This window comes from Acipenser ruthenus, chromosome 39 (genome assembly GCF_902713425.1).
Source record: "Acipenser ruthenus chromosome 39, fAciRut3.2 maternal haplotype, whole genome shotgun sequence".
NCBI classification, from domain to species: Eukaryota; Metazoa; Chordata; class Actinopteri; order Acipenseriformes; family Acipenseridae; genus Acipenser; species Acipenser ruthenus.
Genome location: NC_081227.1, coordinates 7,523,922 through 7,540,404, shown reverse-complemented (window position 1 = coordinate 7,540,404; position 16,483 = coordinate 7,523,922). Strand labels below are relative to the sequence as shown.

Here is a 16,483-nt window from a genome sequence, read left to right as displayed (position 1 = left end):
CACAGAGAGAGGGGCTCACACTCCTGAAACACAGAGAGAGGGGCTCACACTGCTGAAACACAGAGAGAGGGGCTCACACTCCTGAAACACAGAGAGAGGGGCTCACACTCCTGAAACACAGAGAGAGGGGCTCACACTCCTGAAACACAGAGAGAGGGGCTCACACTCCTGAAACACAGAGAGAGGGGCTCACACTCCTGAAACACAGAGAGAGGGGCTCACACTCCTGAAACACAGAGAGAGGGGCTCACACTCCTGAAACACAGAGAGAGGGGCTCACACTCCTGAGACACAGAGAGAGGGGCTCACACTCCTGAGACACAGCGAGAGGGGCTCACACTCCTGAGACACAGCAAGAGGGGCTCACACTCCTGAGACACAGCGAGAGGGGCTCACACTCCTGAAACACAGAGAGAGGGGCTCACACTCCTGAAACACAGAGAGAGGGGCTCACACTCCTGAAACACAGAGAGAGGGGCTCACACTCCTGAAACACAGAGAGAGGGGCTCACACTCCTGAAACACAGAGAGAGGGGCTCACACTCCTGAAACACAGAGAGAGGGGCTCACACTCCTGAAACACAGAGAGAGGGGCTCACACTCCTGAAACACAGAGAGAGGGGCTCACACTCCTGAAACACAGAGAGAGGGGCTCACACTCCTGAAACACAGAGAGAGGGGCTCACACTCCTGAAACACAGAGAGAGGGGCTCACACTCCTGAAACACAGAGAGAGGGGCTCACACTCCTGAGACACAGAGAGAGGGGCTCACACTCCTGATAGACAGTGAGAGAGATCCAGTGAGACACACAGAGAGGCGTTGACACTCTCAGTTCCCCCCTTACCTGCTGGAGCTGCTTGATGCTGTGGTTCGTTGCCATCCTCTCCAGATGGGCCTTGAAGGCCTGGATAGAGGCGGCCCCATCGGAGAAGCGCCTGACTGGGGAGAAGCGTTCAGTGGGCAGGTGCAGAGTGTTGCAGTCCTTGTAGACTGACCTGGGGGTGGGAGGCACAGTTAGCACTGGAGAGACACTGTGTACTCACCTACAGTAATACCCCTTAACGTGCACCAACAAACAGACTTGCAGGTGTCACGGCTTCCAAACAGCTCCCTCGACAGAACAGGTTTCTCCCCCTCCGTTTTCTACTGCGCTTAAAACACACCTGAATGCCCTACCTTTATACTGTGTCCTAAATCTTAATGTGCACCTTGCAGAGCAGCAGCTTTCTGTGTGTGTGTGTGTCAGTGTGTGTGTGTGTGTGTGTGCGCGTCAGTGTGTGTGTGCGTGTGTCAGTGTGTGTGTGTGTCAGTGTGTGCGTGTGTCAGAGTGTGTGTGTGCGTGTGTGTCAGTGTGTGTGTGTGTCAGTGTGTGCGTGTGCGTGTGTCAGAGTGTGTGTGTCAGTGTGTGTGTGTGCGTGTGTGTCAGTGTGTGTGTGTGTTTCAATCCATTAAAACATTATTCCATTTATCACACTAGGAGTTGTATGCAAGGTGTTCATTAATTTAAAAAGGTATCAATTAACATGGCCTCTAGAGAACATGCTGACTCAGAATCTCACCAGACTCTGGACTGAGACTTGATGACCATAAAGCTGCAATCGCAATAGATGACCTCAGCCGTGCAATACAATACAACACAATGCACATCAGCAGGTGTCTCTATCAGCAATAAGCTTATCAGCCAGCACAGCACAGCTTTCCCAGCCTGGAAACAGCTTGCTCAGTATTGCACTCGCACGCCAGGGTGAAAGCCCAGTCAATGCTGGCGCTGTCTCAAGCTATACGCAGTGTAAAAGCATTAGACATGCATGGTGTTCAATCAATCGACACTGATGAAGGCATTTGGCTTCAATGTTTCTTAATGATTTTGCCTCAGCTATGGAACACAGTAAATAGCCTGTCATGTTAGAAGTGAGACTGTTTACTGTGCTTCTGTCCGGCTTCAAATGATCCAAGGGTGAAGCCCTCTGAAGCCTGGCTGCAGTGTTAGTGTGTGCGTGTCACAGCATGATCGTGTGTGTGTGTGTCAGTGTGAGTGGGTCACAGCATGATCGTATGTGTGTGTGTGTCAGTGTGAGTGGGTCACAGCATGATCGTGTGTGTGTGTGTCAGTGTGAGTGGGTCACAGCATGATCGTGTGTGTGTGTGTGTGTGTCAGTGTGAGTGGGTCACAGCATGATCGTGTGTGTGTGTGTCAGTGTGAGTGGGTCACAGCATGATCGTATGTGTGTGTGTGTCAGTGTGAGTGGGTCACAGCATGATCGTGTGTGTGTGTGTCAGTGTGAGTGGGTCACAGCATGATCGTGTGTGTGTGTGTCAGTGTGAGTGGGTCACAGCGTAATCGAGTGTGTGTGTGTCAGTGTGAGTGGGTCACAGCATAATCGTGTGTGTGTGTGTCAGTGTGAGTGGGTCACAGTGTGATCGAGTGTGTGTGTGTCAGTGTGAGTCGGTCACAGCATGATCGTATGTGTGTGTGTCAGTGTGAGTGGGTCACAGCATAATCGTGTGTGTGTGTGTCAGTGTGTGTGTGTCAGTGTGAGTGGGTGACAGCATGATCGTGTGTGTGTGTGTCAGTGTGAGTCGGTCACAGCATGATTGTGTGTGTGTGTGTCAGTGTGAGTGTGTCAGTGTGAGTGGGTGACAGTGTGTCAGTGTAACTGGTCATGTTGCTCTGAGGCAAGTTGCCTGGGCTCTCAGGTCTGTATGAGAGAGACCATGCGACAGTGTGTGTGTGTGTGCCTCAGCTCTGTGTGTGAGACAGTGCATGTGTGTGTGTGTGAGTGACAGTGCATGTCAGTGTGTGTGTGTGTGACACTGCGTCAGTCTCACCGGCCGTGCTGCTCGGGTGCAAGTAGGTGTTGAGCCCACACTCTCTGGCGTGATGCCTGGGTCCCCAGCTGTCTCTGGATGTCTGGGGGGATCTCAGCAGTGGGATTGGTCATAGCCAGCGTGTGTCGCTTTGATCGGTTCGCCAGGTACCTGAGAGAGAGGGAGAGGGAGAGAGGGAGAGAAAAAGCAATCAGGAAACACCGTGCTGTGTATATGCTGTTTGTTACCACTGAACACTACACTGCAAGGGCCCACATTTTTAAGTATTCCTATTTATGAAGACACGAGCTGATTTTTTTCATTCTTGTTTAGTTTTCCCTTATAATTGCGTTGCCACAAGTGAGTCTGAAAACCTTGATGAGGTTATTTTTTAGTTTTATCGTCAGCCTGTTTGTACGTCACATAATCCTTATTTTCATGAAGCTGGCAGTTTAAAACGAGGGAGTTGGGTAAATGAATAAAGGGTGATCGCAGGTCAGGGATGGGCAGAGGGAGCCAGCTACCACCCACAGTGTTCTTCACACAGAAAACACAAAGTCCTCAGAAAATAAATATTTGCAAAGTTTGTGCACATTCTAGATGAAGAGTGAATGCACCCGGCCATCCAGAATCCCCTGCTTTGAACGCAGCCTGGCTGCGTGCCGTTGTTGAGCAAACAAGAAATAATAAGGAGCCATAAACAAAGTTCAAAACTGCTGCCACGATGCTATCGGTCAAAGAAGAAAGCTGCCTGGGCACAGTTCCAGGAAACAGCTCCCCTCAGTGGCTGAGAGCAGTAGGGCAGTCAACCAGCTACACTGCAGAGCTCTGAACCTGTGCAGAGGCAGCACTCTTGAACAAGCAGGGAAGTGTTTTAGTGAGCTGTAGTGAAGCTCTCTCCCTCTCTCCTCCCTCCTTCCCTCCCTCACCTCTGCACAGCCTCCTGGTCCGGCTCTCCATCTGATCCTTCCTCATCCACGGGGGTGACAGCTTGGATTGGATGCTGCAGAGACACCAGACCCAACATTAACACACATGTTCTATCCCTCCTGCCCCTTCAGTAACGCACCCCCTCACCCTCCCTCTCGTGATGCAGGGACCCTCATGAGCAGCCCCTCGTAGAGACACACTCACCGGGCTGGACACCAGTGGAGACTGCCCTCTGGGTTTCTTCAGCAGCTGCTGGGCATGGAGCTGGATGTTGGCTCCTCCGTCAGAGGCCCTGCGGCCGAGAGGGCCCATCCCATTGAGGAGCTGCAGAGTGGGGGGCTGCAGGAGAGACTGCTCCTGTGAGGGGGAGACAGAGAGAGAGGAGGGGTTAGATACACAGTGACACAGAACCACCACCACCCCCCCCCCCCCCCCCACACACACACACACACAACTCAGATCACCTTGCACTCCATATGTTTTGAGACTTCCACACACACACACACACAGACAGACAGACACACAGACGGAGACCAGAACACACACACACACACACACACACACAAACAGAGACCCGAACACACACACACACACAAACAGAGACCCGAACACACACAGACAGAGACCCGAACACACACACACACACACACACACACACACACACAGACAGACACACAGACAGAGACCTGAACACACAGACAGAGACCCGAACACGCACACAGAGACAGACAGAGACCTGAACACACAGACACACACACAGACACATACACAGAGACAGAGACCCACACACACACAGAGACCCGAACACAGACAGACAGACACACACACAGAGACCCGAACACAGACAGACACAAAGAGACCCGAACACACACAGACATAGACAGAGACCCGAACACACAGAGACCCGAACACACAGACAGAGACCCGAACACACAGACAGACACACACACAGACAGAGACCCGAACACACAGACAGAGACCCGAACACACACACACACAGACAGAGACCCGAACACACACAGACAGAGACCCGAACACACACAGACACACACACAGACAGAGACCCGAACACACACAGACAGACACACAGACAGAGACCCGAACACACACAGACAGACACACAGAGACCCGAACACACACAGACAGACACACAGACAGAGACCCGAACACACAGACAGACACACAGACAGAGACCCGAACACACACAGACAGACACACAGACAGAGACCCGAACACACACAGACAGACACACAGAGACCCGAACACACAGACAGAGACCCGAACACACACAGACACACACACAGACAGAGACCAACACAGACAGAGACCCGAACACACACAGACACACACACAGACAGAGACCCGAACACACACAGACACACACACAGACAGAGACCCGAACACACAGACACACACACAGACAGAGACCCGAACACACAGACAGAGACCCGAACACACACAGACACACACACAGACAGAGACCCGAACACACAGACAGACACACAGAGACCCGAACACACACAGACACACACACAGACAGAGACCTGAACACACACAGACACACACACAGACAGACACACAGACAGAGACCCGAACACACACAGACAGACACACAGACAGAGACCCGAACACACAGACAGACACACAGACAGAGACCCGAACACACACAGACACACAAACAGAGACCCGAAGACAGAGACCCGAACACACAGACAGACACACAGAGACCCGAACACACACAGACACACACACAGACAGAGACCCGAACACACACAGACACACACAGACAGAGACCCGAACACACACAGACAGACACACAGACAGAGACCCGAACACACACAGACACACACACAGACAGAGACCCCAACACACACAGACAGACACACAGACAGAGACCCGAACACACAGACAGACAGAGACCCGAACACACACAGACACACACAGACAGAGGCCCGAACACACACAGACAGACACACAGACAGAGACCCGAACACACACAGACAGACAGAGACCCGAACACACACAGACAGAGACCCGAACACACACAGACACACACACAGACACACACACAGACACACAGACACACACACACACACACACACACACACAGCTGCAGTGTTCAGCTTACCTTGTACTCCAGCTGGGCAGCATGCTGCATGTTTTGCATGGGCATCAGGTTCTGCATGAAATTCACATTGGGGGCCAGAGGCATGAACGGGGCCTGGGGGGCCAAGCGGGGGAAGCCTGGGACCAGCTTCTGGAGCTCCTCGGCCATCTCCGTTCTGAGACCAAACAATGAACCATTAACACCCAGCCACACACACACAGCCTCTTACTGGTAACACTGCTGCTGTGCTAGGACTATGGGAGTCACACATTCTAATACTAATAATATTAATAAAGCTGCTACACCACATCACAGTGGGGTTAAACTGCACAGCCAATCGCAACACAGCCCCACTCAGCAGGCGCTTGGTGGTCTTCTTGTCCTCAGTCTTACCTGGACGATGCTACCCTGTTTATAACGTCTCAACCCATTCAAGCTCCCTGTTGGAGGAATCGATTCATTTGTGTTCTGATTCAAACCAATCCATTGCAAAAGGACTGATTCCTGGCGCATGTTAAGCAGTAAGTAATTATCAGCTGAATTCAGTGTTTTTATCCCAGGTTCTCATCCATGTGCTCTGCATGTGAGCTGTGCCCACGCAGGGCAGACAGACACTCACCGCGGGTCTGCCACGCCCACAGTGTGCCGGCGCATGGACAGGTACCGCGCCATGGCCTCCGGAGACGGCTCCTCCCCATCGTCACTGTCCAGAGTCATCGTGCCGTCCGTCTGGAGAGAGAGGGGACACAAATACATACAGTACGTCAAGAAACGTGTGTGCAGAGTGTTCTCACATTCACAAAGGTAGCGTATTTACAACCTGGGATATCTGAAGCACAGACGAGGCTCAAGTTAAACTAGTATTTCTAGTGATCAGATACATTTAGTGTAGCTCCTACAGTGGGCAGGGTCAGTGTTTCTTCAGGACTCAGACAGCGCAGCCCTTTGGGGACTCACACAGACCACTGCAGTAAATCGCTCAGGGACTCAGCGGGCTGCAAGTGAAGTCTGGGCTGCTCTGAGAGCCTCAGCTTCTTAACAGTCTCTGTCACATCCTCATAGGGCCAGAGGCTCAAATCCCAGTGTTCACCCTGGTGAGTGAAACACTGTGACCACAGCACTGTGCAGAGGATAGGAATATTGACTAAGGGCTTCGGAAGAGGTTTCATAGTGTGTGGGTACCAGGGACGCTTAACATACTGCAGAGCACTGACCTCCACAATCTGATTGTCTGGATTGATGAGCTGCACCTGGGGGACAGTGATGCTGACGGGGTTCCCAGGCTGCTCGGCCTGCCAGGGACAGAGGAGAGACATGAGAATGATACGGACTGACACACTGCCATCAGCAACACCAACACACACACTGCCATCAGCAACACCAACACACACACTGCCATCAGCAACACTAACACACACACACTGCCATCAGCAACACCAACACACACACACACTGCCATCAGCAACACCAACACACACACACTGCCATCAGCAACACCAACACACACACTGCCATCAGCAACACTACACACACACACTGCCATCAGCAACACCAACACACACACACTGCCATCAGCAACACTAACACACACACACTGCCATCAGCAACACCAACACACACACACTGCCATCAGCAACACCAACACACACACTGCTATCAGCAACACCAACACACACACTGCCATCAGCAACACTAACACACACACTGCCATCAGCAACACCAACACACACACACACTGCCATCAGCAACACCAACACACACACACTGCCATCAGCAACACTAACACACACACTGCCATCAGCAACACTAACACACACACACTGCCATCAGCAACACCAACACACACACACACTGCCATCAGCAACACCAACACACACACTGCCATCAGCAACACCAACACACACACTGCCATCAGTAACACTAACACACACACACTGCCATCAGCAACACCAACACACACACTGCCATCAGCAACACCAACACACACACTGCCATCAGCAACACTAACACACACACACTGCCATCAGCAACACCAACACACACACACACTGCCATCAGCAACACCAACACACACACACACTGCCATCAGCAACACCAACACACACACACACTGCCATCAGCAACACCAACACACACACACTGCCATCAGCAACACCAACACACACACACTGCCATCAGCAACACTAACACACACTGCCATCAGCAACACCAACACACACACACTGCCATCAGCAACACCAACACACACACACTGCCATCAGCAACACCAACACACACACTGCCATCAGCAACACTAACACACACACCCTGCCATCAGCAACACCAACACACACACTGCCATCAGCAACACTAACACACACACAGCCATCAGCAACACCAACACACACACACTGCCATCAGCAACACCAACACACACACTGCCATCAGCAACACTAACACACACACACTGCCATCAGCAACACCAACACACACACACTGCCATCAGCAACACCAACACACACACACTGCCATCAGCAACACCAACACACACACTGCCATCAGCAACACTAACACACACACACTGCCATCAGCAACACCAACACACACACTGCCATCAGCAACACCAACACACACACACTGCCATCAGCAACACCAACACACACACACACTGCCATCAGCAACACCAACACACACACTGCCATCAGCAACACCAACACACACACTGCCATCAGCAACACCAACACACACACACTGCCATCAGCAACACCAACACACACACTGCCATCAGCAACACCAACACACACACTGCCATCAGCAACACCAACACACACACACACTGCCATCAGCAACACCAACACACACACTGCCATCAGCAACACCAACACACACACTGCCATCAGCAACACTAACACACACACACTGCCATCAGCAACACCAACACACACACTGCCATCAGCAACACTAACACACACACACTGCCATCAGCAACACCAACACACACACTGCCATCAGCAACACCAACACACACACTGCCATCAGCAACACTAACACACACACACTGCCATCAGCAACACCAACACACACACTGCCATCAGCAACACCAACACACACACTGCCATCAGCAACACCAACACACACACACTGCCATCAGCAACACCAACACACACACTGCCATCAGCAACACCAACACACACACTGCCATCAGCAACACCAACACACACACTGCCATCAGCAACACTAACACACACACACTGCCATCAGCAACACAGTGTTTGTGTTTTCAAGCACAGTGCAGTATGTGTGTGTGCATGTGGGAGTGGGAGTGTTTTCTCTGAGCTTCAATAGAGAAATCCCCTGTAGGCTCAGTTACCTGCATGCTGGCTGCTGGGTAGCCCATGGTTCGAGACAGGCTGGGAGGAGAGATGTGCAGGGTCTTGTGTCTCTTCAGCCGGTCACACAGCAAACTGTAGATGGCGCTATAGTGATCGTAGGCGTCTGTCCTCAGAGACTGCAGAGGGGAGATACAGTTAAGAGAGTCGATGTTACATGGCTGGCACACAAACCTATTCAACTAAAACAACATGTCTATGACGTTGCTAGTCTTTAAGACTCCTTCTAGTGGCGGTACCTGTAGTGTGCGCTCCCTGTCCAGTCCCATCTCTACCATGGCCAGCAGCACCTGGTCATTGATGGGCTCAGCCTGCCTCTCTGTCTTCAACTGCTGGCACTCTGCGATGAGCTAGAGAGGGAGAGGAGATAGAGGGTCAGTGAACTCTCTGCACTCTGCAATCAGGTGCAGTGTGGGGGGGGGGGGCGGGGGGGTGCAGGACTCACCCTGTCGAATTCGGGGTCAGGGTCTCCCAGCTTCACCCACTTGTGGCGGCAGATCTGCTCCATTGTGAGACGCTTGCTAGGGTCCAGAACCAACATGTGCCTGATCAGGTACTCGCACTCTGTGGGAAAGACATGCAGTGAATACCGAGGGGCAGGCAGACACACAGGGAGCCAGCTTGCATCACTGTACTGGTTGTGAAAAAGCTGACTCCACCTGCAGTACCTTTCACACCCACAGGAGGGCAATCTGAGACCGGTGGAGCCCCACGAGCAGAGCAGCTGAGTTCAGTGCAGCATTTCTGAAACTGCAGCCTGCAGACCTGGCCCTGCAGTGGGGAGGCTGTGATTCTGTTCAGCCAGGACCCAATGGGTTGGAAGCAAACAGCCAGTTCAAATCTGCAGCGAAAGTCACCTTCCTTGTGTCTCAGTGAGCTTTGACCTGATATACAAACAATACTCGCTACAACCCTGATTATCCAAAACAGAACGTGGGTGAGCAGAGCCTGGGCTACCAGCAGTGCGATTCAACTCCGATGAAGAACACCACCTCTAAACAATGCACCCGGGGCACTGAGACCTCTCTTACTAGGCAGAGAAACTGAAAAACAAAACTGTGCACTCGACATGTGTGCATGCAGATTGAAGAAAAAGAGACCAAACCTTAACACTGGAAAGGCAGGAAGAGTCACACCAGTTTCCTGATAACTGCAGTTTTCACACTTCCCATAGCTCGGGGGATTTTGCTGACACAGAAAAGCTGTCTTAGTTGTATTTTGTTGTTAACCAGCAGTGAATGTTACCTGGAAACACATGAATCATCTTGTCTTTCAGAGGGCGGGGGATTACACAGGCAGGATTTCATACCCACGCTTCCAATAACAGAACAGGCACCCAAAACCCATGCAGCTCCGCTGAGCGAGGCGGTAGTTACAGGCTGCTCATTCGCGGTGAGCCCTGTCCTGCGGACACGGGGAGAGGCACAGAGCAATGCTAGAATGATCTGTGCAGGGACACGGGGAGAGGCACAGGGCTATGCTAGAATGATCTGTGCAGGGACACGGGGAGAGGCACAGGGCAATGCTAGAATGATCTGTGCAGGGACACGGGGAGAGGCACAGGGCTATGCTAGAATGATCTGTGCAGGGACACGGGGAGAGGCACCGGGCAATGCTAGAATGATCTGTGCAGGGACACGGGGAGAGGCACAGGGTAATGCTAGAATGATCTGTGCAGGGACACGGGGAGAGGCACAGGGCAATGCTAGAATGATCTGTGCAGGGACACGGGGAGAGGCACCGGGCAATGCTAGAATGATCTGTGCAGGGACACGGGGAGAGGCACCGGGCAATGCTAGAATGATCTGTGCAGGGACACGGGGAGCGGCACAGGGCAATGCTAGAATGATCTGTGCAGGGACACGGGGAGCGGCACAGGGCAATGCTAGAATGATCTGTGCAGGGACACGGGGAGAGGCACAGGGCAATGCTAGAATGATCTGTGCAGGGACACGGGGAGAGGCACAGAGCAATGCTAGAATGATCTGTGCAGGGACACGGGGAGAGGCACAGGGCAATGCTAGAATGATCTGTGCAGGGACACGGTTACACCTTTGAAGGAGAGGCCAAGGTGATGGAAAGCAGGATCTCTCAGCAGTGCAGGGGGAGGCTCTGGTGATGTTAGGGAAGGTAGTTCAAGATTAGGACCTGGATTAGATTTGTAATAATTGCCACGCAGCCCGTTTTTTGATCTGTTCAGATTCTAATTGAAATGTGTGTCTTGGTGTTGTGAGTGCTGCAGCGTTGAAGATTGGACCCCTTCCCCTCGCTCAGGTGACTTCAATAAACACTCCAATATATATGCAAACCCAGCCGTCGCTATGGCAACCTGCACCACTCAGGAGTCGCCATAGAAACCTGTTGTTGCACCTTTCGGTTACCGTAGAGACTTGTTGCATCTTCCAGCAGCTAAGGCAATCTCCAGATGAACAGGGACCACCCAGATGATCACTGCGCTCAAAAAGCAAGGGGCTGTCCAGCAACATGCCAGCGATTCCTCACCATGCACACGACAGCAAGAAATAACTGGGGTGAAGCGGGGTAGGGGCAGGATCATGATCCACTACCAGTGCTTTCTGTATTGTTTAACAATGTGGTTTGAACTCCATGCAGAAAACATGGGAGGAAACACTGGGCCCAGTTTCAAGAGATGGTGTAATTTCTGTAAACCTTGGTGACATCACTGCTATTTCAGTCCCCCTTCATCTCGTTCGCACCTTGTTCAGAATGCAGCTGCGAGGGTTCTCACTAGAACACAGAAACAGGCTCACACAACTCCTGCGCTGGCCTCACTGCCCTGGCTTCCAGCGCCATTCTGAACTGATTTTAAAATATCTTTCTCAAGACATAAAACACTGAATGGCACCGGATTACCCAAGAGATTTTGTCCCATATGTGCATTTTAAGGTCAAATTGAAAAGGAGGAGAAAGTGCATTCAGTTATAAAGCCCCCAGATACACTGTCCTTTTCTGTTAGATGCTGCTTCAGTCAATATTAAGATTAACCACTTACCTTTACAGCCTTTTTTAACCTGACAAATATAATTTTTTGTATCTATTTTATTTGCTCATTTTTGTAATGTTGTGTTTTATTTATCGTTCTTATTCATTTCCTGTTCTCTTATGTTGTTTAGATTGTTTTAATTATTATTTCTTGCTATGATGATGATGATAATGATGTATTGCTATTCTGTAGTTTTTCCTCCATCTTCTTTCTGTTTTAAGGACATGCAAAGCGCTTTGCAGGGGTATGAAAGGCGCTATATAAAGAAGCCCTATCCATTCCAGTGATCTGGTCTGGATGCAGGTGTCCCAGTGGAAGGGTCGGGCTGCTCACCTGTGGACATGAAGAAGGGGATGCGGAACTTGCCGCTCAGCACTCGGGCACGCAGGTTCTGCAGAGTGCTGCCATCGAAGGGCAGGGCACCACACACCAGCACATAGAGCACCACTCCGAGACTCTGCATAGGAGAGAGAGAGAGAGAGGAGAGGTCAGTGTGCACACACACACACACACACACACACACACACACACACACACAACAGCACATAGAGCACCACTCCGAGACTCTGCATAGGAGAGAGAGAGAGAGAGAGAGGAGAGGTCAGTGTGCACACACACACACACACACACACACACACACACCAGCACATAGAGCACCACTCCGAGACTCTGCATAGGAGAGAGAGAGAGAGAGAGAGGAGAGGTCAGTGTGCACACACACACACACACACACACACACACACCAGCACATAGAGCACCACTCCGAGACTCTGCATAGGAGAGAGGGAGAGAGAGGAGAGGTCAGTGTGCACACACACACACACACACACACACACCAGCACATAGAGCACCACTCCGAGACTCTGCATAGGAGAGAGAGAGAGAGAGGAGAGGTCAGTGTGCACACACACACACACCAGCACATAGAGCACCACTCCGAGACTCTGCATAGGAGAGAGAGAGAGAGAGGAGAGGTCAGTGTGCACACGCACACACACACACACACACACGCACACACACACAGCACCGCTCCGAGACTCTGCATAGGAGAGAGAGAGAGAGAGGAGAGGTCAGTGTGCACACACACACACACACACACACACACACACACAGCACCACTCCGAGACTCTGCCTAGGAGAGAGAGAGAGAGAGAGAGGTCAGTGTACATACACACACACACACACACAGCACCGCTCCGAGACTCTGCCTAGGGGAGGAGAGGTCAGTGTGCACATGGCCAGGGTATCGTTTTTAGGGGCTCACTGTGTTTGGGGGCTCACACTCACCCAGATGTCCACTTTGGGCCCGTCGTACTCCTTGCCCTCAAAGAGCTCAGGGGCCGCGTAGGGGGGGCTGCCGCACCACGTCTTCAAGAGCTGGCCTCGAGAGAACAGATTACTGAACCCAAAATCTGCAGGGCAGAGTCAGGGAGAGAGAGAGAGAGAAAGAGAGAGAGAGAGAGAGAGAGAGAAAGAGACAATGTACTGGTAAGAAAAACAGAGCGACAAGGCCATTTCACAGGGCCTGACTCAGAACAGGTTACAGTGTGTGTGTGCGTGTGTCTGTGTATGTCAGTGTGTGCGCATGTCAGTGTGTGTGTGTGTGCGCATGTCAGTGTGTGTGTGTGCGCGCGTGTCAGTGTGTACCTGTGTGTATGTGCGTGTGTCAGTGTGTGTGCGCGTCAGTGTGTGCGTGTGTGTATGTGTGCGCATGTCAGTGTGTGTGCTCGTGTCAGTGTGTGTGCGCGTGTCAGTGTGTGTGTGCGCGTGTCAGTGTGTGTGTGCGCGTGTCAGTGTGTGTGCATGGAGTGGGTTCTCCTGCTAGTCTTGGGTGTGGGGAATGCTGAGCAGGCAGGTGGGCTGTGCAGCTCATGTCCCTGTGTTACTGTCCCCGTCCTCCTCCCTCACACACACACACACACACACACACACACACACACACACACACACACACACACACACACACACACCAGCCCAGCAGAGGGGTTACCCCTGGAGAGCATCTCCTATCACACACAGTCACAGAGGCAGCGCCCCCTACCTGCGATCTTCATGTTGAGGTTGTTGTCCAGCAGCAGGTTCTCTGCCTTCAGGTCGCGGTGCACGATGTTCCTGCAGTGACAGAAATGCACCGCCGCCACAATCTGCTTGAACTTCCTGCGTGCTTCCTTCTCCGCCATGCGCCCGTGAGCCACCAGGTGATCTGCGGCACAGAACAGAACATGAGCCCAGCACGACGCTCTTCATGCTCTATTGAATCTGCTGGCTCTCAGGACACTGCAGGATGAAAATACCACTCCCATGGCACTGCAGTTTGAGCCATTAAGACGTCACACCTGAGCTTGTTACCTGTGCACTGCGGCTAATCAAGCTCCGATGAAGCCTGGAGGGTGAAACTGCTGTGCAGTAGGAGTCTTATTTCCAGCCCTCATACTGTATTCAATTGTGGGGATCTGCTGTGTCTAAACTAACCCTGGAATGAGGTGGCTCCCAGGGCAGTGCCCGAGAGGCTGGTCCCCAGAGGCAGACTCTCCCCCACAGGGCCAGCCCTGCCGATGCTGAATTACTGAGGGGACTCCACAGCAATAAACAAGAAACTGGGCATCATAGCTTTCAAATCAATCCCAGCACCCGCGTCATTATCACAGGACCCCTGCCCAGGTGCTGAAGGTATTTTGTTTTTCATTATGGCGCCATAGAGAATAAAATGTTCAAGAAAATGCCTTTAAGATAAGATAAAAAAAAAAAAAAAAAAAAATGACAATTCTGTGAGCATCTTTGCAATGTTTCTCTCTCTCCGTCTCTGACAGCTGGCTGTTTTTCCCTGTTTGAGTCTCTCATTGACTGAGCTACTCTGAAAACATTAGCCATGGATTCTGGTCCTCTCCGGCAGGCTGCTTATTTTGTGAAGGGAAAGTATTTCTCTCGCTCTCTGAGCACAGCCCAGGCCTGCCCTACCAATCCTCACAGCATCCTGGAAATGCCCCTTCATATTTACAAATTGGGAAACGTGGCACAGAGTGAACACACACACGCACACACGCACGCACGCACACATACACACTGGAATAGTTTACATTCCACTGAGGTCTGCCATTTCCTGGAGCTGCAGCCCCTTCCATTCATGAGAAACACATCTCAAACCTCACTGCTCCTCCGGGCTGCCATCTCCCAGTCCCACTAGCAGCTAGAGGTGCTTACTGCTGCACTGCGCCACGGTCAAAGCATGGGGATAATATTCCAGTAACATTGCACTGCTGGAGAACTGCAGCATGCTGGAAAAAGAGTGCAAGCGTCCGCAGATGTGATATGTACCAGTGTGTTTGTGTGGAACAGTGTGAGGGGACCACTGTCAGGAGAGTTTACACTGGCTGCAGTGCTCTGTAAATACAACATCTACTCAGTAAATCTGTGCATCGTCCTCTGCTACTTGAAACAGAGTCAGCAAGAATCATAGTAAAAAAACACAGTCTGATGGTGTTGCAACTTCCCTATTCCTGGAACTGTTTCTGCTTACATCCATAAAACATAAAAACAAGACACACCGCAGAATAGATCAGATCACAAACACCTGCAATGAGACTCGACTGCCAAGGGAGAAGAGGGCTGGGGGGCGGGGGAGAGAAGAGGGCTGGGGGGCAGGGGAGAGAAGAGGGCTGGGGGGCAGGGGAGAGAGAAGAGGGCTGGGGGGCAGGGGAGAGAGAAGAGGGCTGGGGGGCAGGGGAGAGAGAAGAGGGCTGGGGGGCGGGGGAGAGAGAAGAGGGCTAGGGGGCGGGGGAGAGAGAAGAGGGCTGGGGGGCGGGAGAGAGAGAAGAGGGTTGGGGGGCAGGGGAGAGAGAAGAGGCCTGGGGGGCAGGGGAGAGAGAAGAGGCCTGGGGGGCAGGGGAGAGAAGAGGCCTGGGGGGCAGGGGAGAGAGAAGAGGGCTGGGGGGCAGGGGAGAGAGAAGAGGGCTGGGGGCGGGAGAGAGAAGAGGGCTGGGGGGCAGGAGAGAGAGAAGAGGGCTGGGGGCGGGAGAGAGAGAGAAGAGGGCTGGGGGGCGGGAGAGAGAAGAGGGCTGGGGGGCAGGGGAGAGAGAAGAGGGCTGGGGGGCAGGGGAGAGAGAAGAGTGCTGGGGGCGGGAGAGAGAGAAGAGGGCTGGGGGGCAGGGGAGAGAGAAGAGGCCTGGGGGGCAGGGGAGAGAGAAGAGGGCTGGGGGGCTTGGGAGAGAGAAGAGGGCTGGGGGGCTTGGGAGAGAGAAGAGGGTTGGGGGGCTTGGGAGAGAGA

At 52.4% G+C, this 16,483-nt stretch overlaps 1 protein-coding gene across 2 annotated transcripts in view; it reads right to left on the bottom strand.

Moving 5' to 3' along the window:
- LOC117968823 (serine/threonine-protein kinase SIK3-like) overlaps window positions 1–16,483 on the bottom strand; it is a 65,538-nt gene that overhangs the window by 12,771 nt on the left and 36,284 nt on the right. For both annotated transcript variants that reach the window (XM_059009576.1, XM_059009575.1), the window contains exons 4-16: window positions 14,261–14,422; window positions 13,507–13,631; window positions 12,553–12,676; window positions 9,661–9,779; window positions 9,455–9,565; window positions 9,197–9,334; window positions 7,062–7,139; window positions 6,467–6,576; window positions 5,869–6,022; window positions 3,945–4,097; window positions 3,740–3,813; window positions 2,832–2,981; window positions 847–997 (exon numbers count right to left, since the gene is read on the bottom strand). In XM_059009576.1, the coding sequence (XP_058865559.1) occupies window positions 847–997; window positions 2,832–2,981; window positions 3,740–3,813; window positions 3,945–4,097; window positions 5,869–6,022; window positions 6,467–6,576; window positions 7,062–7,139; window positions 9,197–9,334; window positions 9,455–9,565; window positions 9,661–9,779; window positions 12,553–12,676; window positions 13,507–13,631; window positions 14,261–14,422 (1,649 nt within the window). The remainder of the gene's footprint in view (window positions 1–846; window positions 998–2,831; window positions 2,982–3,739; window positions 3,814–3,944; window positions 4,098–5,868; window positions 6,023–6,466; window positions 6,577–7,061; window positions 7,140–9,196; window positions 9,335–9,454; window positions 9,566–9,660; window positions 9,780–12,552; window positions 12,677–13,506; window positions 13,632–14,260; window positions 14,423–16,483) is intronic.